This window comes from Rhinolophus ferrumequinum, chromosome 22 (assembly GCF_004115265.2).
Source record: "Rhinolophus ferrumequinum isolate MPI-CBG mRhiFer1 chromosome 22, mRhiFer1_v1.p, whole genome shotgun sequence".
In the NCBI taxonomy this organism is placed as follows: Eukaryota; Metazoa; Chordata; class Mammalia; order Chiroptera; family Rhinolophidae; genus Rhinolophus; species Rhinolophus ferrumequinum.
This window is the reverse complement of record NC_046305.1, coordinates 1,720,543-1,748,101: the sequence shown is the minus strand read 5'-3', so window position 1 is coordinate 1,748,101 and position 27,559 is coordinate 1,720,543. Positions and strand designations below refer to the sequence as shown.

At 44.4% G+C, this 27,559-nt stretch overlaps 8 protein-coding genes and 1 pseudogene across 8 annotated transcripts; 4 read left to right on the top strand and 5 right to left on the bottom strand.

The window, feature by feature from the left end:
• Nucleotides 1-116: 116 nt before the first annotated feature.
• LOC117014575 (histone H3.1-like) lies at nt 117-4,801 on the bottom strand (annotated as a pseudogene).
• LOC117015318 (histone H2A type 1) lies at nt 4,657-9,077 on the bottom strand. Its single transcript, XM_033093923.1, has 4 exons — nt 8,804-9,077; nt 7,888-8,249; nt 6,173-6,279; nt 4,657-5,332 (listed from the first exon to the last, which is right to left on the bottom strand). Exon 4 carries the CDS (start codon nt 5,316-5,318, stop codon nt 4,926-4,928), a length of 393 nt encoding a protein of 130 aa, XP_032949814.1. The 5' UTR covers nt 5,319-5,332; nt 6,173-6,279; nt 7,888-8,249; nt 8,804-9,077; the 3' UTR covers nt 4,657-4,925.
• Nucleotides 5,622-6,123, top strand: LOC117015332 (histone H2B type 1-C/E/F/G/I). Its single transcript, XM_033093936.1, has one exon. The coding sequence runs from the start codon at nt 5,655-5,657 to the stop codon at nt 6,033-6,035; it is 381 nt and encodes a 126-aa protein (XP_032949827.1). The 5' UTR covers nt 5,622-5,654; the 3' UTR covers nt 6,036-6,123.
• A 421-nt stretch (nt 9,078-9,498) lies between the features above and the next one.
• Nucleotides 9,499-9,879, bottom strand: LOC117015335 (histone H2B type 1-C/E/F/G/I). Its single transcript, XM_033093940.1, has one exon. It carries the CDS (start codon nt 9,877-9,879, stop codon nt 9,499-9,501), a length of 381 nt encoding a protein of 126 aa, XP_032949831.1.
• A 319-nt stretch (nt 9,880-10,198) lies between these two features.
• Nucleotides 10,199-10,623, top strand: LOC117015320 (histone H2A type 1). Its single transcript, XM_033093925.1, has one exon. It carries the CDS (start codon nt 10,199-10,201, stop codon nt 10,589-10,591), a length of 393 nt encoding a protein of 130 aa, XP_032949816.1. The 3' UTR covers nt 10,592-10,623.
• Nucleotides 10,624-11,590: 967 nt separating this feature from the next.
• Nucleotides 11,591-12,317, top strand: LOC117015316 (histone H3.1). Its single transcript, XM_033093920.1, has one exon. The coding sequence runs from the start codon at nt 11,815-11,817 to the stop codon at nt 12,223-12,225; it is 411 nt and encodes a 136-aa protein (XP_032949811.1). The 5' UTR covers nt 11,591-11,814; the 3' UTR covers nt 12,226-12,317.
• A 60-nt stretch (nt 12,318-12,377) lies between these two features.
• On the bottom strand, nt 12,378-14,129 carry LOC117015310 (histone H1.4-like). The gene has a single exon (XM_033093912.1). It carries the CDS (start codon nt 14,097-14,099, stop codon nt 13,455-13,457), a length of 645 nt encoding a protein of 214 aa, XP_032949803.1. The 5' UTR covers nt 14,100-14,129; the 3' UTR covers nt 12,378-13,454.
• Nucleotides 14,130-19,657: 5,528 nt separating this feature from the next.
• LOC117015342 (histone H4) lies at nt 19,658-20,118 on the top strand. Its single transcript, XM_033093951.1, has one exon. The coding sequence runs from the start codon at nt 19,676-19,678 to the stop codon at nt 19,985-19,987; it is 312 nt and encodes a 103-aa protein (XP_032949842.1). The 5' UTR covers nt 19,658-19,675; the 3' UTR covers nt 19,988-20,118.
• An 874-nt stretch (nt 20,119-20,992) lies between these two features.
• On the bottom strand, nt 20,993-21,393 carry LOC117015330 (histone H2B type 1-C/E/F/G/I). Its single transcript, XM_033093935.1, has one exon. The coding sequence runs from the start codon at nt 21,388-21,390 to the stop codon at nt 21,010-21,012; it is 381 nt and encodes a 126-aa protein (XP_032949826.1). The 5' UTR covers nt 21,391-21,393; the 3' UTR covers nt 20,993-21,009.
• Between the last annotated feature and the right edge of the window lie 6,166 nt (nt 21,394-27,559).

Genomic DNA, 27,559 nt, shown 5'->3' with positions numbered 1-27,559 from the left:
AGTTTTTTTTTCTTGAGATGAATGGATTTCTCTTGGGGGGGGATTATTCACGCTATTATTCTGAGGTCATGCTGCCACCTGGAGGCTAAGGGAAACTGAAGGTATAAAGCTCCCTTCCGTCTGTTTGTAATTGGTTTTCTTTGGCTGGGTTGTTGAGAGACCCAGGGAAACATGGCTGGCTGTCCAATATCTGTTGAACAGACAAGACAGCGAGGGTGGAATAAAACAGAAAACGTTTGGGAAGGCAGCGTAGTTGGTTAGACAGCTCCTGGAGTTGGGGTGACCGGGGCAAAAAAGTGGACTCTAGGAGGATGGGTTCCCCCAGATGTCTGACTCCACGGAGTCCCAGACTAAGGTGTTATTTCAGGGAAGCCTACTTAATTTTACTTTACAAAAACTTGAGTTCTAGAGACCATTGTGGGATGTAAACCTGGATGGGGGGAAATTTTTCCCCCTACAAACTAACTACAACTTAGCATTTCTTTCAATTATGCGCCTAATCACATGGATCTTGCAGCACCTGTGACTTTCAACAAGGCCAATCAGTTTTTCTATCACTTTGCAGTTACTGGGATTATCTTCAAATTTTACACTCATTCTGAGTCCTTGAAACTGATATTAATTATTCCACCTGCTGATCCTTGTTACTTGATATGTTACATATGAAACACATTATTATACATCTTACACTTTGATATATTTTAATGTTGCTAACTTTCTTATCCTGTATGCTTTGAGTATTTAAAAACATTGTTTTGAAAGGTGTTTTCAGGTCTCCCCAGACTATCCATAGAGCCCACAGGACATGTCCAGGGAGCACTGAATACTATGGGTGGAATGCCTCTAACCTTATTCTTTGTTTACAGCACCCTGCATTGGATAATCATTTCATAAATTTTACTATTTGATCGTAAAGAAAAAAAATTTGGTCTGTAGCCATTATCTCCAGCTCTTCTAAGCAATAATTCAATTTTTTCCCCAATTATACCTGCATCACATTATTTCTTCATCCTTTTATGAAAGTGGCTTCGTTGAGAAGGAAGATCTGGTAGATGGGGGAATGAGACATAGTTTACTCAAAAGAATCTTTGAAAATAAGAGATTGCATCGAGTAGGAAAGATAAGAGAACTGTGAGGTGTTTACTACCCAGAATGAGAGGTTTTTGGTGAAGAGTGATGAGGAATAAGGGAACTATGTGGGAATGTGACATTCAGTAAGGGTGGTCAAAATGGCTACATAATATCTGTAGTCCCTTACAGTTTATGAAGTACTTCTGTGACTTCCACATCATAAAGTTCTTGCATTAGGTATAGTTAAAATGTTTGTTTCACAGTTAAGAAAAACGGCTTAGAATGATATACTGACCAGAATCACCTTACTGGTGATTGCCCAGAAAATTCCGAACGGGTTGATTAAGATTATTTTTTTGGGAGAGTTTGAAACTGCAATTAGATCAGGTATGAAATCTAGGTTTGCTATGTTGGGCTCTTAGAATGAGTGATGCCATTTTGGGCGTTGGCTTTACCATTGTGCATTTATGATGTACCAAGCACACTACTCTCCTAAGCACCATGGGTTAACGCAACCAAGTACCAATCAAAAAATTTGACATTGCAAATAGCAACTTTTAAAACTCAATTTCCTTTTAAGGTACGGGCAGCAATATCTCCAAAATCAGGTGGCAATATAAATGAACCAAATCCCAACCAAATGGATGTGTCACAGCTAGAACAGCCAAAAGAAAGTAAAACAGAGGTGGCCCGTTAGCTCAGTTGGTTAGAGCTCGGTGCTCTTAACAAGATTGCTGGTTTAATCCCCACATGGGCTACTGTGAGCTGAGCCCTCCACAACTAGATTGAAACAACTATTTGACTTGGAGCTTGTGGGTCCTGGAAAAACACAAATAAATAAAAGTTAAAAAAAAAAAAAAGCAAAACAACTGCTGTTAATATGACAAAAGTCCCATTGATTTACTAAGCAAGCCAATAGAATCCTAAGTGATACAAAGTAGCAAATGCTAAAGAATTGTTACAGCTTTTTTTCCCCCCTTGAACCTTGTAAATTGGAAATAGAGTCCTTTGAACCCAGTTTCCCTAATGGTGATATCCTACACAATTATACTTATTCAGTTCTCACCAGTTTTCACATGCTCTCATTTACGCTTCTGTGTGTGAGGAGGGTCCTGTGCAATTTCCCGTGAGTAGATTCTTGGAACCACCACCGCAGAGCTGGAACAAAACTGTTCCATCATCACCAAGGAACTCCGTGTGTTACTCCTTCATGCTCACAGGCACCCACCTTTCTCTCCCGTCCTGGGTCAATCACTAACCTGTTATCCATCTCTGGTTTCCTCATTTTGAGAATGCTACATACATGGAATAGTACAACATGTAACCTTTGAGATTGGCCTTGTCTCTATTCATGCCCTTGAGATCCAGCGGACTCCTTACATGTATCAGTAGCTTCCTTTTTTATCACCAGTAGGATTCACTTGTATGGATGTATGGGAGTTTGTGTGACCACGCGTCAGTGGAACTGCTAAGCTATTGACACTTTAGGGCTATTACAAATACAGCTGTTAAGAATTTTCAGGTACAGGAGTTATTTTTTCCTTCTTCCACCACCCCACCGCCCCCCACCCCGTTTTGTTGTTCCATTTTGTGTTCCCTGACTTCCACTTACACTGATACTATTTGGCAAAGATGAATTAAGTGTTGCTAGGGGGACTGGGAACCTAGTCAATCAACAATCACGTGGGAATTACATTGTGGTGTTATTAATTACTTGCAAGTCTGCTTCAAGGTGGAAAAATATTATACTGAGCTCTTTCAGGTGTTTCTGAAAGTAGTTCTTGGGTTCCATAACAGACGACTTGCTCCAGGCAGCCTGCAGTTGTTGAATAAATTGCTGGGAAAGACAGGTTGTGTGGCTCCTGCCAGGACTTGGATGTTCCCTGAAGTGCAGACCTATTGCCTTCGTTCCTGAAGGGCCTCCAGTGTTTATGGACCCCAGGTTGGGGACTCCCTTAGGTGCTGTGAGCCAAAGTGACAGAACCCAGATCCTACACTGACCAAGGGCGGTTCAGGCCCCCTTCCTTTGTTGGAGAAAGTGGAGGGCTTGTCTCAATGGTTCCTGAGGGGTTCCAGCAAACAAGGGATTATTGTATTCGCTTTACCTGAGTCCCAGTCCTGCCTTAGTGACCAGATCAGTCTGTGACACAGGGAGCACACACATTTTACAGTGAGTGTGCACTTCTTTGCTTTCACAAACTGAATTCCTGGCCTTGGTTAAATTGCAGCCCTTGGCGCACAGCTCTTTCAACTGAACGAGTAGGTGGCACTGAAAAGAGCCTTTGGGTTTGGTATAGGTTACCTCTCGGAAATAAAGGCGGCTCACGCACGCTCCCCGCGGATGTTGAGGGTGAGCAGGCTGTCCTCGGGCAAGATGGTGACGCGCTTGGCGTGGATGGCGCACAGGTTGATGTCCTCGAACAGCCCCACCAGGTATGCCTCGCACGCCTCCTGCAGTGCCATCACGGCCGAACCCTGGAAGCGCAGGTCCATCTCGAAGTCCTGCGCGATCTCGCGCACCAGCCACTGGAAAAGCAGCTTGTGGATGAACAACTCCGTGGATTTCTGGTAGCGCCGGATCTCGCGCAGCGCCACCGTGCCCGGCCATTAGCGGTGCGGCTTCTTGACGCCGCCGGTGGCAGGAGCGCTCTTGCAGGCCGCCTTGGTGGCCAGCTGCTTGCGCGGGGCCTTCCCGCCCGTGGACTTGCTTTGTCTGCTTCGTGCGAGCCATGAGGTAACACTGGAAAGTAACCTTGCTGAAGAGAACTGGGGTGGTTTCTGACCTTATGCATTCCAGCACATCAGCCTGGTTCATGCGTCCCACGCTGTGACCTAACTTGGTTTTGTTTACCTTTGGAGAAATTAGATTTCCATTAAACACTGATTAAAATCAAACATTTTCTTTCTTTCGCACTTATATTCCACTTTGAGTCCATAAAAGCAAGGTTTCATTTAATGTTGTTTTTAGTGTACTACACTTAATGTTTTTTGAAAAGACAACCCACGGATTATTGTTGAATGCCATTATCAGTGAAATTTAAAAAGCCCGCCCTGGTGTGTGATTGGTCAGCTTTCCCTCCTTTGTTCTGTATTTTATTCATACATTAGTTTCTGACACATTTACTTGAATGTACACCATCATTATGTATTTATGTATATGCATGGTGCACTCAGAAAACAATTTCAACGTGTTGAAATATTATGTTCCTGATTCCTACCATGTCATGGACATAGCCCAGTCCTAACTTACCTCCTGACAATTCCAATGGCCTTAACAGCCATTCCTTTTGTAGGCTTAGAAACGTTTATCTTGTTTCGGTAAAAGAGGACGCCAGAAATGTAGTTTCAAAACTTCTTGTAAGATTTTATAGGGCATAAAATGTGACCAATTGCTTCAAGTAAAGCAACCTCTTTGTGTAAAGCATATAAAACCTTAGCAACCAGGTGTTAACAGAATATAAGCAAAGTACACAATATGATTTGAACACATCTTTCAACCCTTTCCAGAAAAAGGTGACTGAAACAAGTCATTTTCCAAATGGGACTGCTAAACGCTTCACTTTTAACTCTGAAGGCCAGCTGTGCTAATCTCCATGATCTGTGACAATGTATCTCTGTATCTGTTTTCAATGGGTTTGTGTTAACTTTTGTTGTTAGTTGTAACTTTAAAGTTTTGCGTTTCCCGGTGTTAAACCACTGACATCTACCGACCAACAGCGGGAAAGGTCATTTTCAGTTATCAACCTAAGTTAAGCAACACGCGAGCCCTTTTAGTGAAAAAGTGGGTGGCTCTGAAAAGAGCCTTTGGTTTGGACTGGACCTACTGTGGAGCTGCCGCTAGAGTAAGGTCTCTTCTACTTGCCCTTGGCCTTGTGGTGGCTCTCGGTTTTCTTGGGCAGCAGCACGGCCTGGATGTTGGGCAGGACGCCGCCCTGCGCGATGGTGACCTTGCCCAGCAGCTTGTTGAGCTCCTCGTCGTTGCGGATGGCCAGCTGCAGGTGGCGCGGGATGATGCGCGTCTTCTTGTTGTCGCGCGCCGCGTTGCCCGCCAGCTCCAGGATCTCGGCCGTCAGGTACTCCAGCACGGCCGCCAGGTACACGGGCGCGCCGGCCCCGACCCGCTCGGCGTAGTTGCCCTTGCGGAGCAGCCGGTGCACGCGGCCCACGGGGAACTGCAGGCCGGCCCGCGACGAGCGCGTCTTGGCCTTGGCGCGCGCCTTACCGCCTTGTTTTCCTCGTCCAGACATCCTGAGTATTAACACTGGAAATACAGGCACAAAGAAAAGCAGTAAAAGAAATGTCCTGAAGGGAGCAACATGACGCCAGTTATAGTGCAGGATGGAATTGTAAATCGAGATATGGGATTGGTTCAAATAGCATTCCTTTACATAGACAACCAATAAGAAAGGAGAGGTGGTGCAAAAAAAATTTCTATGATGTCGTCACTAACGTATTATCAAATCAGATCCGGATGGTCTTGAGTACCTTATTTGCATAGAGCGAGTATAAAGGAAGACGGTCCAGACATAGGCGGACATTTTAGAATCAGTTGTTTGGCTTTAGTCGTGTTTTTTTTTGTTACCATGCCCGAACCAGCTAAGTCCGCGCCCGCTCCGAAGAAGGGCTCCAAGAAGGCGGTGACCAAGGCGCAGAAGAAGGACGGCAAGAAGCGCAAGCGCAGCCGCAAGGAGAGCTACTCGGTGTACGTGTACAAGGTGCTGAAGCAGGTGCACCCGGACACGGGCATCTCGTCCAAGGCCATGGGCATCATGAACTCGTTCGTCAACGACATCTTCGAGCGGATCGCGGGCGAGGCGTCGCGCCTGGCGCATTACAACAAGCGCTCGACCATCACGTCCCGGGAGATCCAGACGGCCGTGCGCCTGCTGCTGCCCGGGGAGCTGGCCAAGCACGCCGTGTCCGAGGGCACCAAGGCCGTCACCAAGTACACCAGCTCCAAGTGAGTGCTTGTACGGCAGCTTTTAACACAAAGGCTCTTTTCAGAGCCACCCACATTTTCAGGATAAGAGTTGTGCATGCTAAACAGTCAAAGTAAACTCCTCTATTAACTCAAGTGATTGTTTTATGTTGTGTTCCTTGCCTTAAAAGTTGCAGTCTTGTTTGAGCAAGATTTGCATTTAGCTTTGGGACCATGGTGGGGAGTTCCTAGCTGCTAATGGTCACTTGGATATCAAGGTCGCCAAAGTCCTGCAGGCGAGTAAACTGCTGTCAGAATGGGTAGAGTTGGCAACATTCATTCTGGACCTGATACTGGCAGTCCAGGAAAGAAACACCCTTGTGTTTGGTGGAGCTTATATTAATGACAATATATACTTGATTCCAAACCTAGTTCAAGTTATGAAACTGCCATGAATGAATACCATGTGGGGTAAACTGTACAAAAGGACACTCGATCTTTTTAGGATTTCAGTGCTCGTAGGGAAAGGGTAATAGTATTCTACATATTCTTGTGAATTTTGTTTCATGAAAAATAATCTCCCCAGTCTCTACACAGCACATAACATGAGCACACCACACACCAGAGTGCATACAAAGAATATATAAACATTCAAAGAAAGCAGAAAGAACAAGAGGAATAAGCAAAATGTTAAACAATAAACTGAAAATACAAGCTAGCTAGCTGTACTATATAAGAATAATTAAACAGTCAAGTTTTACTTTGTAGTCCCAGAAGTGAATACCTAAAAAAGGTCTGTATGGGCTTCAGGGGTGTTCATGAATTTCCTGATTGTTTTAAATCCTGTCTTTATGTTCCTCCCCTCCCAGAACAGAAAGTACTTTAGGTAGCTTTCTATCAAATTCTAAAGATACTGTCACCTACTGTGCGAGGCTGAACAATGCCACCACAATAAGTCTACCTCTCAATCTCTGGAATTGTGGGTATCTGAGGTTACCAGACAAAGGACAGTTAAATTGAGGATGAAATTAAGGTTGCTAATCACCTGACTTTAAAATAGAGAAATGAGCCTAGATTAGCCAATGGAACCCAATGTAATTTCTGGGGTCCTCAACAGTGGAAGAGTGAGAATACAGAACCAGAGGTGGCAGCATGGGAAGGATTTGGCCCGATACTGTCAGCTTTGAAAACAGGGAAGGGGCTAAGGAAGGAGGACAGCCTCTAGGAGCGGGAAAAAGCAAGGAAACAGATTCTGTTTTAGAGGCGCAGGAGAGGAATGCAGCCTCTGACATCTTGATTTTAGTTCAGTGACATCTGTGTTTGATTCCTGATCTACAGAACCATCATGTTTTAAAGGTGTCTTTTTTTAAGCCATTAAATTCGTGATAATTCATCAGACCATCAATAGGAAATTAATGCATTTACAGAAGTATAAGAATCATTGATTAATGTAGTCAATGATGGTATTTAAGATTATAACTATTTAAATTGAAATGTGTAAATATCAAAATTAATGTAGATGCATGTAAATTCTTCCTAAATATTTCAGGTTCGTGTAATTTTTCAATTGCTCTAATTTTAACAGCAGCAAGTTATATTTCCTTTTTGCTAGTGTCTATGGTCTGATTTTAAGTGTGCTTTCGTGGAGGACTTCCTCCACCCACTGCAGTATTGTTAATTCTGATAATAGTACTTCAAAAAGCTAGCCTTCATTATAGGTAAAGTATAGGAGAAGTGATAAAATTTACCTTGTAATGTCTACAAATAACTCTATGAATAGCAAATACCTCTAAATATTTATAAGTATTGCTTTGTTTGCATAAGTGTCAATAAAGTTGATTTTGGTAATATTTTCATTTTATAAGGAACAGAGGGTGTGAGAACCAAAGCTCATTTACCTGGCAGAAGTCAAATTCCAGCCAATGTCTTCTGATGCTATGCTCTTTCAAAGATGTGTAGATAGAATTCAAAACATTTCCATAGACATGTATTGATTTCTCAACACTTTAGGAAGTTATTTTACATAGATTTTCTTCTCTGCCCAGCACTAGGCTACGTGTCTTTTCTCGGTGTATTCCTTTTCATCTTTCATGTGTCCACAAATCAGCCAAAAAAGGCCACTTGGTCAGGCGAGGACATGAAGCCTCATAGGCCACAGGCGTGCAAGCTCCACGAATTTCCCTCACTTCTGTTTCCTGGAATAAAAGTATTACCTACCTGTGGGAATAGAGGGTGATGACCCCTTCTGAGACTGCATTCCCTGAAAACAAGGAAAGTGTGTTATGTGATTTTCAAACTTCTGATGCTGAGGATGCTGAGTGCAAGAAGCAAATATCTTGAACAGGTAAAGTAGAAACAGCACTTTAAATCTAGGGAGGCTGGGTGCCGTGGCCTCAGTGTCTAGCCAGGAAAACCAAAAAGTACTGGTTGTTTTTACAGAGATAATTGAATAAATGTTCTGCTGGTTCTCGGATAGTGGAAAGCAAAAGCAGAGCTGGTGTTGGGAAATAAATGAAGGTGGCAGGAGCCACACACACAGGGTTCAGAGCAAAAAGAGAAAAGACGTTAGTTATTACAATTCAGAAATTTAAAGGTGGACCAGGTGGAGAAAAGGCTCAGAACTGGGTGGGGGTGGTTATAAACGTGATTCTAGAAGTGTAGAATCCAGACTGGGGAAAAAGCCAAAGCTGGAAATTGAAACCAAGAGGAAGACCATAGTTGAATCGTAGAGAAGCAGGGTTTCCTCCTAACTTCCCTACCTTTCCTTAGCCATGACAAGAAATAGTGTGGTGTACAGGACCCCAGCTCACTTACCAGAGAAAACACCAAAGGCCGAGGAGCAGGGACTTGGAGCAGGGACACGGCCTGCTTCAGAGCCCAGGGGCCTGCTGATACATTTCCTCCTTGAATGCACAATGGTTCACCAAACTCGGGTGTCAACTATGCTTGAAGGCACAGAAATCACTAAAAGTCGATGAGAGTGTAAACGGCTCTGAAAAGATCCTTTGAATTAGGTGTCGAGAACGCTGCGATAAAACGATCAAGCAGGACTCTCAAGGCCCCAGGCCAAGGGCTAGTAAATGGGGGATGGGGAGTGAAAGCCAGACACAAACCGAAGACAGTGGGCGGAGACTCGCCGCGTAGCCAAGAGGAAGTTCCGCTTGTGCAGCGCGAATTTCAAAAGTTTCTGTGGCGACTGAGAAGCGCCGGCACTGGCCCACAACCCGTGATCTTCAAAACGGTGACCAGGAGCTCCAGGAGTTGGGGAGTCAGCCCGGGGTTTCAGCCAACATTCTGCACTGCTGGGAACCCGGTACTAGGCACCTGAGTATCAGGATCTCGGGCTCTGGGGCTGTGACCTGGGAACCTGGCAGGGCTTATCCTCAGTGTGACCACCACAGCTTATTAAATACAGCCCCCAGGACGGGACAGGGCAGTACAATGCTCTGTTGTGAAGACGTGGGTGGCTCTGAAAAGAGCCTTTGGATTAAGCAGTGCTGCACAGGAACTCACTTAGAGCTAGTGTACTTGGTGACAGCCTTGGTGCCCTCGGACACGGCGTGCTTGGCCAGCTCCCCGGGCAGCAGCAGGCGCACGGCCGTCTGGATCTCCCGGGACGTGATGGTCGAGCGCTTGTTGTAATGCGCCAGGCGGGACGCCTCGCCCGCGATCCGCTCGAAGATGTCGTTGACGAACGAGTTCATGATGCCCATGGCCTTGGACGAGATGCCCGTGTCCGGGTGCACCTGCTTCAGCACCTTGTACACGTACACCGAGTAGCTCTCCTTGCGGCTGCGCTTGCGCTTCTTGCCGTCCTTCTTCTGCGCCTTGGTCACCGCCTTCTTGGATCCCTTTTTCGGGGCGGGCGCGGACTTGGCTGGCTCGGGCATGGTGTGGACGACTCGAAAACAGATGGAGAAAACAGTAAGAAAAACATGAATTGAACTCGCCGTGTTCAGTTTATGTAGAACGTCTCATGCAAATAAGGGCATAAATTCACGTCCTGTGTCTGATTGGTGGTTATTCAGAGTAACGTCAAAAAACAACTCTTCCCAATCAGAACGCAGGTATCCCAAATTTGCATTCGTCCTAGCAAAACTGAAGCTGCAATTTTAGCCAATGACACAGCATCGTTTTCGCGCCCAAAAAAGGTTCATAAATAAGAGCCAACTCTCAATTTAGATCACTTTCAGCTAATCTACAGTGATAATGTCTGGGCGCGGGAAACAAGGCGGTAAGGCGCGCGCCAAGGCCAAGACGCGCTCGTCGCGGGCCGGCCTGCAGTTCCCCGTGGGCCGCGTGCACCGGCTGCTCCGCAAGGGCAACTACGCCGAGCGGGTCGGGGCCGGCGCGCCCGTGTACCTGGCGGCCGTGCTGGAGTACCTGACGGCCGAGATCCTGGAGCTGGCGGGCAACGCGGCCCGCGACAACAAGAAGACGCGCATCATCCCGCGCCACCTGCAGCTGGCCATCCGCAACGACGAGGAGCTCAACAAGCTGCTGGGCAAGGTCACCATCGCGCAGGGCGGCGTCCTGCCCAACATCCAGGCCGTGCTTCTGCCCAAGAAGACGGAGAGCCACCACAAGGCCAAGGGGAAATAGAAGTGCCCTTTGCGGCATCTCCAGTACGTCCAGTCCAAACCAAAGGCTCTTTTCAGAGCCACCCACCTTTTCACTAAAAGGGCTCGCGTGTTCCTTAATTTATTCCGATAATTGGAAATAACCTTTACCGCTGTTGGTCGTTAGATGTCACTACTGAAACACTACAGAAACGTGAAACTATTCTTGTGAAGTTTTTTAAAGTTACATCAACTAATTAAAACGGATACAGCGATACTTTTGTTTTACAAGTAATGAAGGCCACCAGTGCAGCCGGCCCTCAGGGTTAAACCGTGAGACAATTGGAAAGAACAATGCTTGGCCAAAGGTGAATATTTACATACAAATGTAGTTAGTAACCTACTAGCAATAAAGCCGCCTTTCAATGTTGTCTTCTCAAAGCACTTGTTTTGCATCATAATAGGGCTACCCATATGCATTTCGCCCATAGCCACCTCTCCTGAGTCCTAATCACTTGTAAACAGTAATGCGATGCTACCTGCCCCGGAGTCCTGTCATTTAGGCCAAGCTTAACAGGGGTTCAGAGGGACTTGGGAAAGGGTTGCACATAGGAATGTTGTACCATGTATATAAGTCTGGGGATTTTTTCTTAACCCCATTTCGCACACACCGCAGTGGAAATTGAAACGTAGTGGATGGAATGCTTTTATATGAGATGCTATAGTGAGTGGAAAGTATGTGTTCATGTAGTTCTAATATCAAATGTGAAGTTCAGAGTTAATGGTCTTGGTTTACTTAGTGTACATAAACATTTAAAGATTCGCTAAATTTAAATAGAAAAAACATACTTTGAAGCTGAAAAAAAAATCTTCGCCAATTGCAGCTAGCGCGCGCTTTTTCAAAAATCAACAAAAAGACAGTTTCAGGTGATAGAAATTAACATTTTTATTCAGTAAACAAGATATATCGTAATACGTATTAAATTCTGCACCGAAAAGGTAAAGAAAACTAAAGAAAACACGAATAAAGTAGAGGCGAGAAAAGGTTGAAAACATCAGAAGTTGCAAGGATGGGTGACAGGAAGTTGTTAATTTTCGGTCTGAACACATTGGCGGCTCATGTGATCAAGAAGGGCGCCGTTTCCAATCCCGTCCCCGCGAACCATGATTGACAGATGGCCGGCCCAATCATAGCAGGACTCTCGTTATATAAACTGGTGCAGGCTCCTGCTTTCAGCATTATCTAGCTGGTCTTCAGAGGTTGCTATGGCTCGCACGAAGCAGACAGCGCGCAAGTCAACCGGCGGGAAGGCCCCGCGCAAGCAGCTGGCCACCAAGGCGGCCCGCAAGAGCGCTCCGGCCACCGGCGGGGTAAAGAAGCCGCACCGCTACCGGCCGGGTACGGTGGCGCTGCGCGAGATCCGGCGCTATCAGAAGTCCACGGAGCTGCTGATCCGCAAGCTGCCTTTCCAGCGGCTGGTTCGCGAAATCGCGCAGGATTTCAAGACGGATCTGCGCTTCCAAAGCTCGGCGGTGATGGCGTTGCAGGAGGCGTGCGAGGCGTACCTGGTGGGGCTGTTCGAGGACACCAACCTGTGCGCCATCCACGCTAAGCGTGTCACTATCATGCCCAAGGACATCCAGCTTGCGCGCCGCATCCGTGGGGAGCGGGCATAAATTGCTTTCACTGCCGAGCGGCAACCTAAAACCAACCCAAAGGCTCTTTTCAGAGCCACCTACGCTTTCAATCGGAAGAGCTGTTAGTGAATTGTCGGTATCAATCCTCCTGAAAAAGGACACCGTGGGTGACACTTGATACTTTGCTTGCATGTCACTGGCTTCCCAGTTTTTCTCTGTCCACCAATCCCTTCCTTGCCTGACAGACACGTCTTATGTGTCCCTTTGGCACCGAGTGTTGTCACTGTTTCAGCTGGTCACCCGAGTGTCTGAGCCTGGCGTTTTGACTTGGGAGTTCATACCAGGAATTCAGAACTTGTAGCACAATAAGTAATCTAAGGTCCCTACAGCATGTATCGCTAAGGCAGGATTGGGACTGTGCACAACAGGTAAAGCGAATACATTAATCCCTCTTTTGCTGTAGTCCCTCAGGAACTATTGAGAGAAGCCCTCTTTCTTCAAGAAAGGCGGGGCCTGAACCCCACTTAGTCAACGCAGTATCGGGGTTGTTACTTTGGCTGACATCACCTAAGGGAGTCCCCATCCTGGGGTCCGTAAACAATGAAGGCCCTTCAGGAACAAAGTCAATAGGTCTGCACTTCAGGAAACACCCAAGGTCCTGGCAGGAGCCACACAGCCTGGCTTACCACAGCAGTTTATTGAACTGCAGGCTGTCTGGTGGGAATGGTCAGCTACATACCCTAGAAAGTGAGATTCACAAATACCTGGAGAGCTCAGTGCAGTCTTTCCCACCTTGTAGCCAACTTGCAGGTGATAATAGCACCACTGTGACTCCCAGTAACTGGTAAAGTGTCATTAGATGCCTAGTCCTGGTAACAGTGCTTCTGTATTTTTGTCAAAGTGTCAGTTTAAGGAAGAAGGCAGGGAACAAAGTGAAACAAAACTCGCACTCTGGGGGTCAATTGTACCCGGCAATAAAAAGGGAGGCTATCCACACATGTAACAAAACGGGCTGATAATCTGAGAGATAAGGTTTAGAGTGAAAAGGTAGGACGCCGAGTGCCCAGCCACCTTAACCCCAAAGGCTGTTTCCAGCACCAACCACCCTTTCTGTGGATTGCTACACTGCGGCCTCTAGTCAGAATTAAAGTATAAAGATTTCCACCTCCGTTCCCCCACTCCATCAAAAAGGGTCTTAGAAGCTCTTTTTATCAGATTCATTGGGTGGCTCTGAAAAGAGCCTTTGTGTTCTCAGATCACCTCAATCATTACTTCTTTTTGGGGGCCGCCTTCTTTGGTTTCCCAGCTTTAGGCTTGGCAGCCTTGGGCTTCGGGGCTTTGGCCTTGGCCGGGCTCTTAGCCGCCTTCTTGGGCTTGGCGGCCTTGGCTTTCTTCGGGCTCTTGGCCACTTTCTTGGCTCCCGCAGCTGCCGCCGGCTTCTTCGCCTTCTTTGGGGTCTTCTTGGCGCTCTTCTTGGGGGTGGCCGAGCCCGCGGCCTTCTTGGGCTTCTTGGCAGCCCCAGCAGCCTTCCTGGGCTTGGCGGCGCCCGCCCTCTTGGGTTTGGGCTTGGCCTCCCCAGAGGCCGCCTTCTTGTTGAGCTTGAAGGAGCCCGAGGCGCCGGTGCCCTTGGTCTGCACCAGGGTGCCCTTGCTCACCAGGGTCTTGAGACCCAGCTTGATGCGGCTGTTGTTCTTGTCCACGTCGTAGCCGGCGGCCGCCAGCGCCTTCTTGAGCGCGGCCAGCGACACGCCGCTGCGCTCCTTGGAGGCGCCCACGGCCTTGGTGATGAGCTCGGACACCGGGGGGCCCGACGCCTTGCGCTTGGCGGCCCCGGTGGACTTGCGAGCCTTCTTCTTCACCGGCGCCTTTTCTGCAGGAGGCGCAGGAGGCACGGCAGGTGCGGTTTCGGACATGGTTGTTGGTTTGAATTGACAGAGAAAAAAAAATTAAGTCAGGGAGTTAAGTGGCACGGCTGGGGTGCGTGTCTATATAAACACACAGCGGTGCTGCACGCTGATTGGTTCCCAGCTCACTCTTCCGGCTTGACAGCTTCCTAGTGTCAGTTCTGTCCCGAATTGTGTTTGTTACAATTCAGGAAAGCCACAAAATTAAAATTTCCCTGGGAGAAATGACACCAATTATACTGTACAATGTTCCGGGAGAGCTCAAGCTTTGAGAGCTTCATAACTTTTTCCTCCAGTGATTATTGCTTTGGCTCCAGCCTGTGTCAAAAGCCAGGGACACTGAGAGATTCAGCGGTGGGAGAGGCAACTTGCTGATTTACGTTTAAAATTTAAATACTTCCCTTTGTGTCCTCAGGGGCTTGCTCTTTAGTAATGCTGGGGACATTCCTGGCTTCTCCCACAGCTCAGCGACAGATGTATTTTCATTGAGATTTACCCAGAAAATCTCTTTCATATGAGGAGAAATAACACAGGCCCTTTCAGGATTTCTCTACAAGGGTAGTAAGGGATGCTTGGAATAATAGCAATGTCTGAGAGAAAAGTCATTATTTTGTCTGAAAACGCTTGATGAGAGCTTGTTGTGGTGATGTGGAAGTTTAGCTCTTTTTGGGTTTCAATCATTCAACATTTCTTTAGGAAAAGGGGAAATGCAACAGTCAATAGTTCTCTTGACAGGGAAGCTTGGCCTGTGCTCAATCGCTGATGGCTGGGAATACCCAGGAAAAGGCATGAAAGACTGGGACCCTTTTATGGCTAAAAAAATAAAAAATAAGTTTTTTACTTACATTGCCTCTTTAGGGGAGGGTCAGGTTTTAAAATGTTCACAAGCTTTTGGGGATAGCGGTCTGTCATGTTTGGGGGAGGCGAACTTGGGCAAAATATTCAAGTGGCATCAGTAAGGAATAAACGCTGGCACAGCACACACTCACACTGACACTTATACAGAATTCCTTTAAGAGAAGGAAATTGAAAAAACAAGCATATTTTATATTTAGAACTACCTTTCTTATTTACGGAACCATGTAGGTTTACAGGAAACAGCTTATGCTTTATGTTCAGTAACAGATTGATGCTAGAGTTAGCTGGGACAAGGGTCTCAAGGTCTGTGCAATTCTCACTAAATGGTCTTCTTGCTAAATGTTAAAATATAACACCATGTTGTGCAGATGCAACTGTAAAGGGATGAGCCTGACTGGAGCCCAACTGGATAAGTTTAGCCGACTGCCAAGAAGAAACCAACATATAATTAGCCAAATAGTGTGTATGAGGACCGGCTAAGACTCCTGCTTCCCGGAGACAGAACTGTGGATGTGAATCTCCTGTGTCCTTTACTGCAAATAAAACTACCTAACACAACCAGGTCTAGTTCTAGAATAGAGGACCTGAAGCAGTGAACCCCTTGAGTTCGGTTGCAGAGTAAGTTGATTTCTTTTTTCACTCCTCAAACTATGTTCACTTTAACATATTATGTTAATTTTGCAGCATGCACAAGTTTGTGTTTCGCTAGGACTATAAAAGAAAGAAGCCTTGGTACCAGACAGAACAAAGCACAAGATGTGAGGATTTCATACTCCTTGATCCCATCAAAATCGACAAATGACTGATTACTTCATGCATGACATCCAACTTAGCAAAGAAAAAATAGGAAAGGCTAATAGAAATTAAAACCACAGTTCAGATGGGTGAGGGATGAGGAATCAGCTAAGCAGAAATCATTTTTACTTGGAATGTGCATTCTCTGGTTATGGAGCTCATGTATTCCTAATCTTCCTAAAATGGTTTGACTCATTACAGTTGGTATTCCATAGCACCAGCAAACGAAGAACTGCCTCTTAGCCATCTAGATTTTGGACATCTCCCAAGTATATCCCCATTCTCCTTCGTGGGTGAGTAAGCTGTCTCTGTATAAATCTTTCTGAAGTCTCTCTCTTCAGGTCTGTCCTCTTCCCTAAATGACAAACTTACATTTCTGGGTGCTTGCTGGAGATCTGCTAGTCCGTCTACCTACATCAGACTCAACGTGACCAACCTCATCTAAGTAGTTTCCAATCAAAAGATCACCTACCTGTTGATATCTCAGAGGTTCTATCAACAACACCATTCTTTTATTACCTGGCACACACAAATTCAATTCTCCCATTTTCATTGTCACCAAATCCAGGGAGTCACCAAGTTCAGTGAATTCTTCCTAAATTCATCTCTCCTCTTTTATTTCCCCCATTATGGTTGTAATTGTGGCTCTTGTTTCTTGTCTGGACCAGCTATTCTCACAGCCTTTTTATGGGCCCCTACTACCTCTCAGTCTGTCTGTAATTCATCCTGTTTATTCTTCTCAATGAAGTATTCCTCAGGTGAGCTTCAGATTTCTATAGCTCGTAGTCCTGTAGTTTTCTAATTGAAGAATAAGAACTTTAGCATTCAGTCTTTTCTATGGTGTTAAGTCACATTCTGGCAGGTGGTTTAGTAGAACAAGCGTGGGATTTGCAAAACACACTGATATGCATTTGAGTTTCATCTTGCAGCTTATGAGTTACATACATGGTCTTGGGCAAACCATCTAACATTTCACAGTACATTTTTCCAGGTTTTCCTGCTACTCATCCTATTTTAAAGTCAATGTGTACATCAAACTGATCAAATGACACACTTTGAAGTGTTTATATATGTCATTCCCAGTCTCTTAACGTGCATGAGATCTCCCCCTCTTCTCAACTGCTACACTGATTTCTCTACGGGCTATTATAATCTGCTTCATATTATCTGCATACGTGTCCACTTTCAAATCTTCCTAGTAGCCTGTAAACAACCAATGGTCTGATAGATGAGTCGTTTATATAAAGAAACGTGCCCAAGTACGCACAGGGAGTCTGTGTGGACCCGGAACACAAGTGTGTCCTCAGTCCCGTTCCAGGGCTTTATTCTGCTGTCTAGCTGCTGCCTGAAGGCTTGTTCTCTGTGCTATCACACTTCACATAGGGTTGTCCATACAGTCATGCATGATACTTGTTCATTTGAAACTGAATGAGAGCCCAGCCTTACTGGTTGGGGCCTTATCATTTATTGAAGGTGCAGAGCAATTAGGAAATAAGTTGCCTGCTCCACTTTCTGCCATTGAGGTCTGAGTGCCTGAAATACGCCTCTTCTTAGAGAGTTTGAATCCTCACATTAACAGGCAGAGAATTCATGTTGCATCAAGCACATTCCTCTTAGATGTGATAAAGGAATATAAAAACTAGGGGGCTGTTTGTCCCCTTCACATGTTGGAGAAATAAAACAGTTCTGTCAAAAAAAAAAAAAAGACATTTCTATATCAATATAGAAGAGAAAGAACACAATTTATTATTGAGTAAGCATAAACAGATTTACATACATGTAAGTTAGAACGAAAGCAAGTTAGGGAAAAATAATCTCACACATCTTCAGGCACAAAGTAAAAGAAACAACAACCTTATGTCTTGAGACAATCTTCGGTATGTCTTGTTAGAAAATACAATACTAATTTTAGAGGTCCATATTTTACTTATCTACAGATTATTTGGTCCACAACCTAGGAGGTATCTCTACATCGTAAATACTGAAGACAGGGCTTAATCACTAGAAAAACTTCATTTCTAAGGGAATAGTGAAAACTCAGACGCACTCATTCTCCAAGAAAATTCTCTAAGACAAGGAGACGCAGTGACCTTTTTAGTGTGTAGAAGTGCAGAAAATCATCGTCACTTTCCTTTCACACCTCTGTCAGAGTATTGTGACTAACCTGATTTTTATTGAGACATTGTCAGTTTTCCTCGTGCCACTTCCTGCACATTCTTGATACCCAGAGACTTTCAGTGCATTCAGGATTTTACAGAAGAGGGATTCTTTACCACTTTTGTGTCATGGGCTCTTCATGAAACTGATAAAGCTTATGGGTCCCTTCCCAAAATAATGCTTGTAAATGTTTCAGAAAATATACATAGGATTACATAGGAAAACATTTACATTAAAATACCGTTATTAAGCTTATGAGAAACCCAAATTGATGAAGTACTAACATAGTACTTCTTTATCAATACATTAAATAAATAACAATATTTCCCATGAGACCAAGAGTTACCACAGTTTAGATGGCGTACTATGTTTAAAAGGTATTTTTGAGATCTTGACAGCTGCAAATGCATCCTGATATGAATACAGCACAATTTCTGCCAATTAAACTATTTGTTGCCTGCATTCATAAACAGAGGAACTGCTTAGGTTCAGGTGGGGGACAGTAAGAATAAAGATGGAATTTCTGTTCTATATATACAGAGGCTCTGAATGCCGTCTGCATATCCCAGGTTAAGAAATTCACTGTGGAACGTCTTTCCATACGCTGTAAACTCAGCTGTGATGAACTTGGTCCTCCTCCTCACAGACCATGTAGGAAAAGAAAATCTACCCAAAGTCAGCTGGACCTCCACAAGGGAATGAATGATGAGTTAAATATTATTTTGTAGAGTCCTCAAGGGAAATGGGAGCAAGTCTCCCTGAAATGTGACACCCTGGCCTACAGGCAATTTTGAGTTGAAGTTAATTAAGCCCAATAATCTCAGGAAGAATTTCCCTTTCCTTGTTAAAGAGATTCAGACAGAAAGACCTGCTGTAGGAAGGGAACCTTAGCGTAATCTTTTTAGCACATTTTTAGCACATGTGAATTAAGTATGGTAGACAGGAACAGTCCATGAAAAAATCTGTCCACTAGATTTCTTTCTGTCCTATTGTTTCTAAGTTGCCTAGCAAGAGTGTTTGCCACTTTCTCTACCTCTGAATTGCCTATTTCGTCTTTGAAATCCCAGACCCCTTCCCCACTTTCTCCTATGTCCAAAATGATAGATATACCGTATTTTGCCTGTTTTTGGGATTTTCCTGCTTAGATGCATTCCCCGTATGCACATATTAAAATTTAATTTTCTCCTGTTAATCTGTCGCTGTTAATTTGGAGGAAAATTACTTTAAAACGACTTCACAGGAGGTTTTAACGAATAGGGATGCTGTCAGGCTGTCTTAGAGGGGCACATATTGAGGGAGGAGTTCAGGGCCTCCATAACACTATAGTGTCATAATAATTAATGTTGAGCGGCTGCTGATTTACAGATGTTACTTTAAACAATTTGAAGATTATGTCTTATAAGTGTCTTGTAAGGGAAGTGTATTGACTAATTACTTCATATTTTGGGAAATCTGAAGGATCAGTGTCAGGCTTCTTTGTGGAAAGTATGAATTTTTGCCCACTTAATGCTACACGTATTATACGCGAATACATACATACATATCCATATGGAGCAGCATTGACAAAGTATCATCCCCTGGGTCCATGGTCCCTTCAGACTCAACACTGGGTCTGCACAGCTCTGAGCACTGATCAAAGGAGAGAAAGGCGGGAACTGACTAGGTTCCCGCCTCTGCACTTGTGGTTTCCAATCAGGTCCGCCAGTTTCCTATAAAAGTGTTGAGCAGCGTTACTTTCAGTATTGTGCTGTCAGGTTAGCAAGCTTGACTTAAGGATGTCAGGACGCGGCAAAGGCGGTAAGGGGCTCGGGAAGGGCGGCGCCAAGCGCCACCGCAAGGTCCTGCGCGACAACATCCAGGGCATCACCAAGCCCGCCATCCGGCGCCTGGCCCGGCGCGGCGGCGTCAAGCGCATCTCTGGTCTCATCTACGAAGAGACTCGCGGGGTGCTGAAGGTATTCCTGGAGAATGTGATCCGAGACGCTGTCACCTACACAGAGCACGCCAAGCGCAAGACAGTCACCGCTATGGACGTTGTCTACGCGCTCAAGCGTCAGGGTCGCACCCTCTACGGCTTCGGGGGCTGAGACCGAACCCGCAAGCTCGCTTTCTGCAGCAAAACCAAAGGCCCTTTTCAGGGCCACCTATTCTTTCACTTAAAAGAGTCTGTCAGTGTATGTATTTATACGTTCGACTTTGTTTCGTGGTGTCTTGTTTTTCCTTGTACGTTATTAAAGTGAAAGTTGACATTGCCAGTGGGTATTTTTTTTTACCATGTTTTTACGGCACCGTGGGATCCTGGGGTTAGTATTGAGGTGTAGACTCGCTTACTTTTTGGCCAATGCCGTTTGATTAGAGGTCAGTATGCTGCCGAGTTATGCAAGTGTGAGGGTATAACAATCACCAGGAACTGGAGCAGAGGTGGCCCTCAGCTGTACGATCATTAGCCGGTCACGCTAGTGAGTGGATTTAACACAATTCAAACGAGTTAGGGGCCGGGGAGAGAACTAGGCTTTGACATTGATTGAAAAGAAACCTAAGGACGAGCCGAATTTAAAAATTAGGAAACAGAAAATCCAGGTTAATGACCGTTCCCAAGTGGATAGCAGCAGTCGCCCAGCGTAATTGGTTGTAACCTTCCCTAGAACGTAGACCAGGACTCAAAAGGCCCCAGTAGACCAGACCGTGGGCGGGGAGATGCACCGCGTCCCCAAGAGGTAAGTTCCGCTTCTGGAGCGGTAATTTCGACTGTTGGGCACCGGATTGGTGCTTTAGGTAAAATGGGGAGACAGGGACATTCACGGCCGCTGTAGGAGCTTGATGAAGCGATGCCACTAGCCCCACAGCCCATGAAACCTTTAAAAAGATGACTAGGACACCCCATGACCAGGAGACCCAAAAGCTTGAGGAGTCAGCCCTGACTTTCAGCCTACGTTCTGTACTGCTGGGAACCTGGGCCGAGACCCAGGAAGCTGGCAGGACCTGTTCAGCGTGACCACCACAGTTCATTAAAAACCGCTCCCTGCACGTAACAGGCCAGCACACAGCTCTGTTGTGAAAACATGGGTGGCTCTGAAAAGAGCCTTTGGGTTAAACAGTGCAGAAGCACTCACTTGGAGCTGGTGTACTTGGTGACGGCCTTGGTGCCCTCGGACACGGCGTGCTTGGCCAGCTCCCCGGGCAGCAGCAGGCGCACGGCCGTCTGGATCTCCCGGGACGTGATGGTCGAGCGCTTGTTGTAATGCGCCAGGCGCGACGCCTCGCCCGCGATGCGTTCGAAGATGTCGTTGACGAACGAGTTCATGATGCCCATGGCCTTGGACGAGATGCCCGTGTCCGGGTGCACCTGCTTCAGCACCTTGTACACGTACACCGAGTAGCTCTCCTTGCGGCTGCGCTTGCGCTTCTTGCCGTCCTTCTTCTGCGCCTTGGTCACCGCCTTCTTGGATCCTTTTTTCGGGGCGGGCGCGGACTTGGCCGGCTCTGGCATGGCGGGAACGATTTCCAAAGAAAGAAAACAAAAAGGGAAATATATGCGCTTGGTATGCCGTGTCCTTTTTATATAGAACCTCGCATGCAAATAAGAGCATAAACTAAAATCCTGTGCTGATTGGTGGTTATTTAGAAGAACGACAAAAAAATTGGCTCTGCCCAATCAGAACATAGGAGTACAAAATTTACATTCGCACTGGTTGAGCTGAAGCTGCAGTTTTAACCAATGACACAGTGTCTTTGTCGCACCCAAAAAAGTTTGTACATAGTGCCTTCCCTGCACTTTGGCCACGTCCAGTGAATTTTCTGGGGTCAGTTTATCCGGAAGTCGGAAGCAGGGCGGCAAGGCATCAGTGTGTCTTTACCTTTGAATCTAGATGAACTAGTGAGGGGTGGGGAGAAGGAAGAACTGAAAAGAAATAGGTGATTGCGGCCATCCAGGCAATTCCGAGAACAGTAGTTTCCACTTTAAGCACAATGCAGAAATATAGCGTTGAAAAATAAAGGACGGGCAATAAAACCTCAGAGAGAAAGAAAAGTTAGCACGGCTGGAAAGGGAGGTAAGAAAAGAAGGAATTTGTTCGTTTATATGGCTACACTCCTTCGTGTTGGAAATTATCATATATTCAGTTTAGCCACAGAGGAGGGTCAGAGATCTTCGGTGTAACTAGTGAAATGACTTTTAAAAAAACTAAAGTGAAAATCTGATGTTCAATAGCTTTATTCTGAAGTGTTATCTTCATGTTTGGCTGAAATCGGCTATGTAGTTCTTCCACACCCACTTTTCTGCAGAGAGTCTTCCGCCCTTAACAGGATTGTTTCTAACCCTCCTTTGCCCCGCCCCCCTCAGTAAATCGGGGCAGTCGCTGTAGGAGGCAGGCTGGCCCCTAAGACCATACCCCTGCATTCATGCCTTTGTTTCACCAAATAATTAATTTGTTTTCTCACTTCCATATTGAGGAAATCTGAAGATGTATCCAACTACATCATTTCTTCTTCATTTCCAATTTATCCAATGTAGCAATTTTCAGAATAATTGCTAACTTGCTTTATAGGTATTTGCTTAATCATAAACCCTGGTTGAATATTTCTATTTTTGTTCATTTTACAGAAAAGCAAGATACATATCTAAAGTAGCAGAGATTGGATCTCTGTGTAACTAAAAACAGTTTACGTGGTCTTTCTAATTGATTAGCTGTTGCTATTTTTTATTCAGCTCTTGACATTACTTCATGAGCACTTGATTATCTGTAGACCTGCAAAATTTTAAGCATGCTTTGGTTCGTCTCCCTCCCATTGCCCAGCTGGCTGCAATCCTGCTTTTCCAACACACATCCTCTGAGAGATCCTCTAATTTTCTTAATTGTAGCCTCGTGCAGCCCCACTCTCCTTGGCCCGAGTCCTGGCGGATCGGGCTCCCTTCCCACTGACACTTGCTCCCAATTAATTCAGTCAGCTTCCTTTCCACTAGGGCCTGGCTACTCAAATAGTGGACGCTGGACCAGCAGCAGCAAGTCACCCAGGAGGTGGTTAGAAATGCAGAGTCCTGGGCTCGGCCCCACATCTACAAAGCAGACTGCATGTCAAAAAGGTCCCCAGGTAATCTGTGTATGCTATGTTTGAGAAGTGTTGTGCTCTGGAGCTCTGGTTTTCACCTGCAGTGGAGGAGTGAGTAGCAGAATAAAACACAGGGCACAAAGGCAAACGTTTTCCTTCAATCTCTTATTTTTAAAAATACTCTCGCTTCTTTGTCCAGGGTCATTTGTTATTTATCAGTTTATATTAGCATTGCCACTGGCTTTCTTTGTTGGCTTTTATTAGCGTTACCAGTTCCACGTCTTTATTCATTTACTAGTTCAGAATGTTAATATATTTCCATTTTGGGTAAAGTTGAAAGCCACCAACTGAAAACCAAAGCTCTGGTACGCAATCACTTGAGGTGTGATGATTTCTCTTTTATTCAGATGTTTTCCTCCCCATGAGATTTCATTGTGCAAAGGTCACCTATTTGTAGAAATATATGTGATCATTCTGTGACTAAGATACAATGCCTGGAAACACAAGACCTTTGTGGTCAGATTTATGTCCAACACAGGACAAATACAAATAGCGAAATAAGAACATCAGGTTAATAATACTTGACCATTTGTTCCCAAGTGTAATCATTGGGTTTATAGGATTTAAATAATGGATATAAGGGACCAAAAACTAATTTAGATGTGTGAATAGATTGTTAAAGAAAAACCACAGGCCCAAACGGGCATCATTTATGCTAAAAGCCCATGATACCAAACCTAGATTTAATACCTGATCTAACTACAGTTTCAAACTCTCCCAGAAATATAACCTTAACCAACCAGAATGGAACTTTCTGATCAAGTACCAGTAATCAATCTATCACAGGGTCCCTCTCCAGGCTCTCTGGAAAGAAGCTATCATCTGCATGATAAGACCCTTTGTATTCTCTACCCCCAAAAAAGATGTCTCTGCCCAAGACCTTTCTTTTCTTTTGGTAATAACTCCCTTGCCCCACACCCCTCGGAGCAGCCTTCAGGTTGCTAAATGGGATGCTGCCTGGAGTCATGAATTACTTAATTAAAGCCAACTGGGTCTTCAGATTTACTTGGTTGAATTTTATGTTTTAATAAGGTGAACCTGGCCACGATATAACATTGAGGAGTGGTGAGGATTGGCCCAAACTGGAGTGTTCATTCCACGTCTACCTGAACTTAGTTTAAAAAAAAAAAAACACACACACACACAGTACAAGGCATACAAAATAGTCCAAGAATTGTGTTTAATAAAAAACAGATCCAGGCTTGGTAAGAAGAGATTTTTTCCCCATAGGATTATGGATGGGGTGAAAGGGATTATTGCAACAGTGGGAGGGTGAGTGTTGCATAAGATCTGTAAGCTTCTCAAGAGTTAGGCAAAAGGGATTTTCTTTATAGGGAAGATTTAAGACTAGAAAGAACAGACTTGATTGGATAGCAGATCAGAGAATGTTTTACCCTGAGGTCATCCAGTTCTCAGGAAGGACCCTTATGGAGGCTGAGGGTGGATTAGCGTCAGGGGCATGGAGGAAATGTGAAGTTTGGTTGACAAGCATATTGTTCTGATTGTGAGGACTTTAGTTCAGCTCATCATTTATGAGGCACAGAATGGGAATTTCCAATATCTGCGTTTGGCCCTGTGGAAGGTAAACAAAGAGTTCATCCCTGAGTCTTACCTAAATCATAGAGGGAAACATTGGTTCCTTGCAATAAGCCATTGTCGGAATATAAAGGAGGGGTGGGGATATCTTTAACCTTTGTTGTTTCCTAGGATTACACGTCTCAGAAGGAAGCCAATATTGTCAGTTACATTCAATGACAAATCTTGCAGGGGCTGATGTTTAAAAAAATTAAAATTGCAAAATATTAAACACATTTGGTTTTTCTTTGAGAAAGCGTAGGCTAGGGGAAAAAAAAAGTTTGAAAAACTTCCTAAGAAGAAAACCCTCGTCTGGGCAGGGCTCTGAGGAGGAGGATAGAGGAAATTTGCCTCCTGGGTTTAACCACAGGCCTACTTCGGGTACAGAATCCCAGTGTCTTGAAATTAAAGTGAGGCGGATTCGTAGCGCCACCTAGTGCCTCATGAAGGCAAGGATTAATCCCTGGAGGAGGGAAGCGTCTTGACACCAAGTTCTGTAGATAACCACCAGTATAAACAAGGGAAAGCAGCTACCAAAAGGGAGATATTAAGAACCATGAGAATGTTATAAATAACATTTACAAACAATGAAACTTAACATAAAAAGATAATTTTCAAGAAAAAATTGCGCAATAAACAAGTGAATGAGCAAGTTGATCACAAGGAAACATAAGATACCCTTCACCCAGATGATATGCACTGTTGGGTTTTACAGGTTTTAGAGAAATTTACGGAATTGATAATCCCTATTTAACAGAATCTGTCTCAATAAAACAAAATAGCCCTCTTCCTGTTTTTTCTTTTGAAAATGTATAACCTTATTATCTGAACTGGACAGGAACAAAAAAAAAACAAAGCAAGAGACAAGAGACAAAATTATACTCTTGTCTTATGAGCATTCATAGATATAAGCACTTTTTAAAAAACAAATGGAAACCAAGAGGCCATATTAGTTAAAAAATAATAGTATATTGTGTAGTGTTTATTCCAAGAATGGAAGAAACGTATAACATCATAAACCCGCCAGTGAAAGATATTACTAGAGAAAAACTATGTGGTCATCTCCATAGATACTGGGAAAGTATTTGCTAGAATATAACACTCTTTCATCATATACGTTTTCCATAGACTAGAATGAGGAGTAGCTATTTAATAATACTTCAGAAGGAGTAGCCACAGTGAGTATAACATGTAATAATCATGTTTTAGAAGGATTCCCAGAGTTAACAGAAAGCCAAAGGTGAGTGATACTACTCCTATTCAACATGTCATCAAGGGTCCAGCCAATATCATGAGACAAGGACAAGAACTAACAAGGAGAAGGATTCAATAAGGAAAGATGTTATCTTTATTGTTTGAACATAATATACCATTGTAAAAATCCATGAGAATCTATAAACAGATTTAATAGAGCTCAACAGTGTTGGTAGATATATGAGCACCGCATAAAATTCCTGGCCTTTCTATACATTAGCACTGACCTATCTGGAATTGATATAGAAAAACCAGACATCATTCATAACAGTACAACAGATCCTAAGGATTCTAAGGCAAGACCAAAAAAAAAAAAAAAATCCGATCTATATGAGACTATAAAATGTCATTGAAGGATACAAAACAAGAACCACTTAAATTAAGAGATGGCTACATAATATTTATGTTTTCTGATGATTCAATATGCCAAAATGTTCATTAATTCCAAAATAACCTAAAAATTCTATGTCGTGCCACAAAACCCTGATGGATTTTTGGCAAAGCATTGTAAAATTCATATTGAGCAAAAATGGTCAAGGTGATCTTCCCAACCACCCCCCACTCCCCATGCCCCCCAATAAAAGGGAAATAATAAAAAAGAAGAAAAAAAATAAAGAATGGTTGGTGTTGACTTAAAGCAGGGACTTTAAGAGGGAGGGGTTGGGGTCATCCTAGGGAAACAGCCTTGAGCTGTTAGAAGCTGTTAGTGTTTTTTACCTAAGTGTTTATAGGCCAAGTCCAGAAGAGGGCTCAGAGGAGCCTGGCTGGAAATTGGTCTAAATTTTACCTGCTGTTATTTGTATTACTTGCTTAGTTACCAAAAGATCATGTCTTTAGTGTATTGGGTTTCAGCAGGGACCCTGGTGCTAAATTTCCTGGGTCAAAATCCCCTCTGCCACTTATTAACTGCATGACACGGGGCACGTTCATTTAAACTTCGGGTGAGTCAATGTATCAGTGGGTAGAATTAGAATAAAAATAGTTCACAGATGTGTTATGAGGATTACATGAGCTAATATCTAGAAACCACTTGGAAATGTGTCTAGCTGTTTGCAAAAAAAATATATATATATATATTTAAAGTACATACAAATAACTGGGGAGGTCTGTTTGCTACCTGCAGCTAGGTCTGCATTGACTTTTGTGGGCCTTAGGCTCGTTTGCCTTCCTGGGCCTCTCCTCCATAAAAATAACAAAAATAACATCATTAAAATTATATAAAGATTAATGCATTAATATTATAACATTTTCGTCGACCTAGAAGTTTATTTTTTCTTCTAATTTTAGAAGAAATTAAAATATTTTCGTGAGCGTCTGCAGGTACTGTGGGCCTGCACCTACGGTGCCTAATGGATTGTCCGCCCTACATGCACCTGAGATGAAATTGTAAAATTATTCAAGTAGGAAATAATCCACACACATACATATACGCGCACACAATCCTCAGTGCCCTACTTGTGTGATGACAATAAATAGGGGTGGTGCAAGCAACGTGTCCTGGGGTTAGGAGGAGTGTCCTCAGTCATGGGAGGTGCCAAGCTCTGCAAAACAGTCCGGAGACGGGAAGACAGACCATGGAGGTTTATTGCCCTGTTTCTCGGTCTTCAAACTGCTTGCTTTTGTGTTTGTATATGTGAATGACCCCAGTAACTGTGTGCACTCTTCGGGTGTCCAGTGACAGCCCAAAGACACAGGCCGAGACAGCACGGTCTCCGCACCAG

Bases quoted from the DNA above. Each gene is read 5' to 3' on its own strand.
- LOC117015318 (XM_033093923.1), bottom strand. From the start codon at position 5,318: ATGTCTGGACGAGGAAAACAAGGCGGTAAGGCGCGCGCCAAGGCCAAG.
- LOC117015332 (XM_033093936.1), top strand. From the start codon at position 5,655: ATGCCCGAACCAGCTAAGTCCGCGCCCGCTCCGAAGAAGGGCTCCAAG.
- LOC117015335 (XM_033093940.1), bottom strand. From the start codon at position 9,879: ATGCCCGAGCCAGCCAAGTCCGCGCCCGCCCCGAAAAAGGGATCCAAG.
- LOC117015320 (XM_033093925.1), top strand. From the start codon at position 10,199: ATGTCTGGGCGCGGGAAACAAGGCGGTAAGGCGCGCGCCAAGGCCAAG.
- LOC117015316 (XM_033093920.1), top strand. From the start codon at position 11,815: ATGGCTCGCACGAAGCAGACAGCGCGCAAGTCAACCGGCGGGAAGGCC.
- LOC117015310 (XM_033093912.1), bottom strand. From the start codon at position 14,099: ATGTCCGAAACCGCACCTGCCGTGCCTCCTGCGCCTCCTGCAGAAAAG.
- LOC117015342 (XM_033093951.1), top strand. From the start codon at position 19,676: ATGTCAGGACGCGGCAAAGGCGGTAAGGGGCTCGGGAAGGGCGGCGCC.
- LOC117015330 (XM_033093935.1), bottom strand. From the start codon at position 21,390: ATGCCAGAGCCGGCCAAGTCCGCGCCCGCCCCGAAAAAAGGATCCAAG.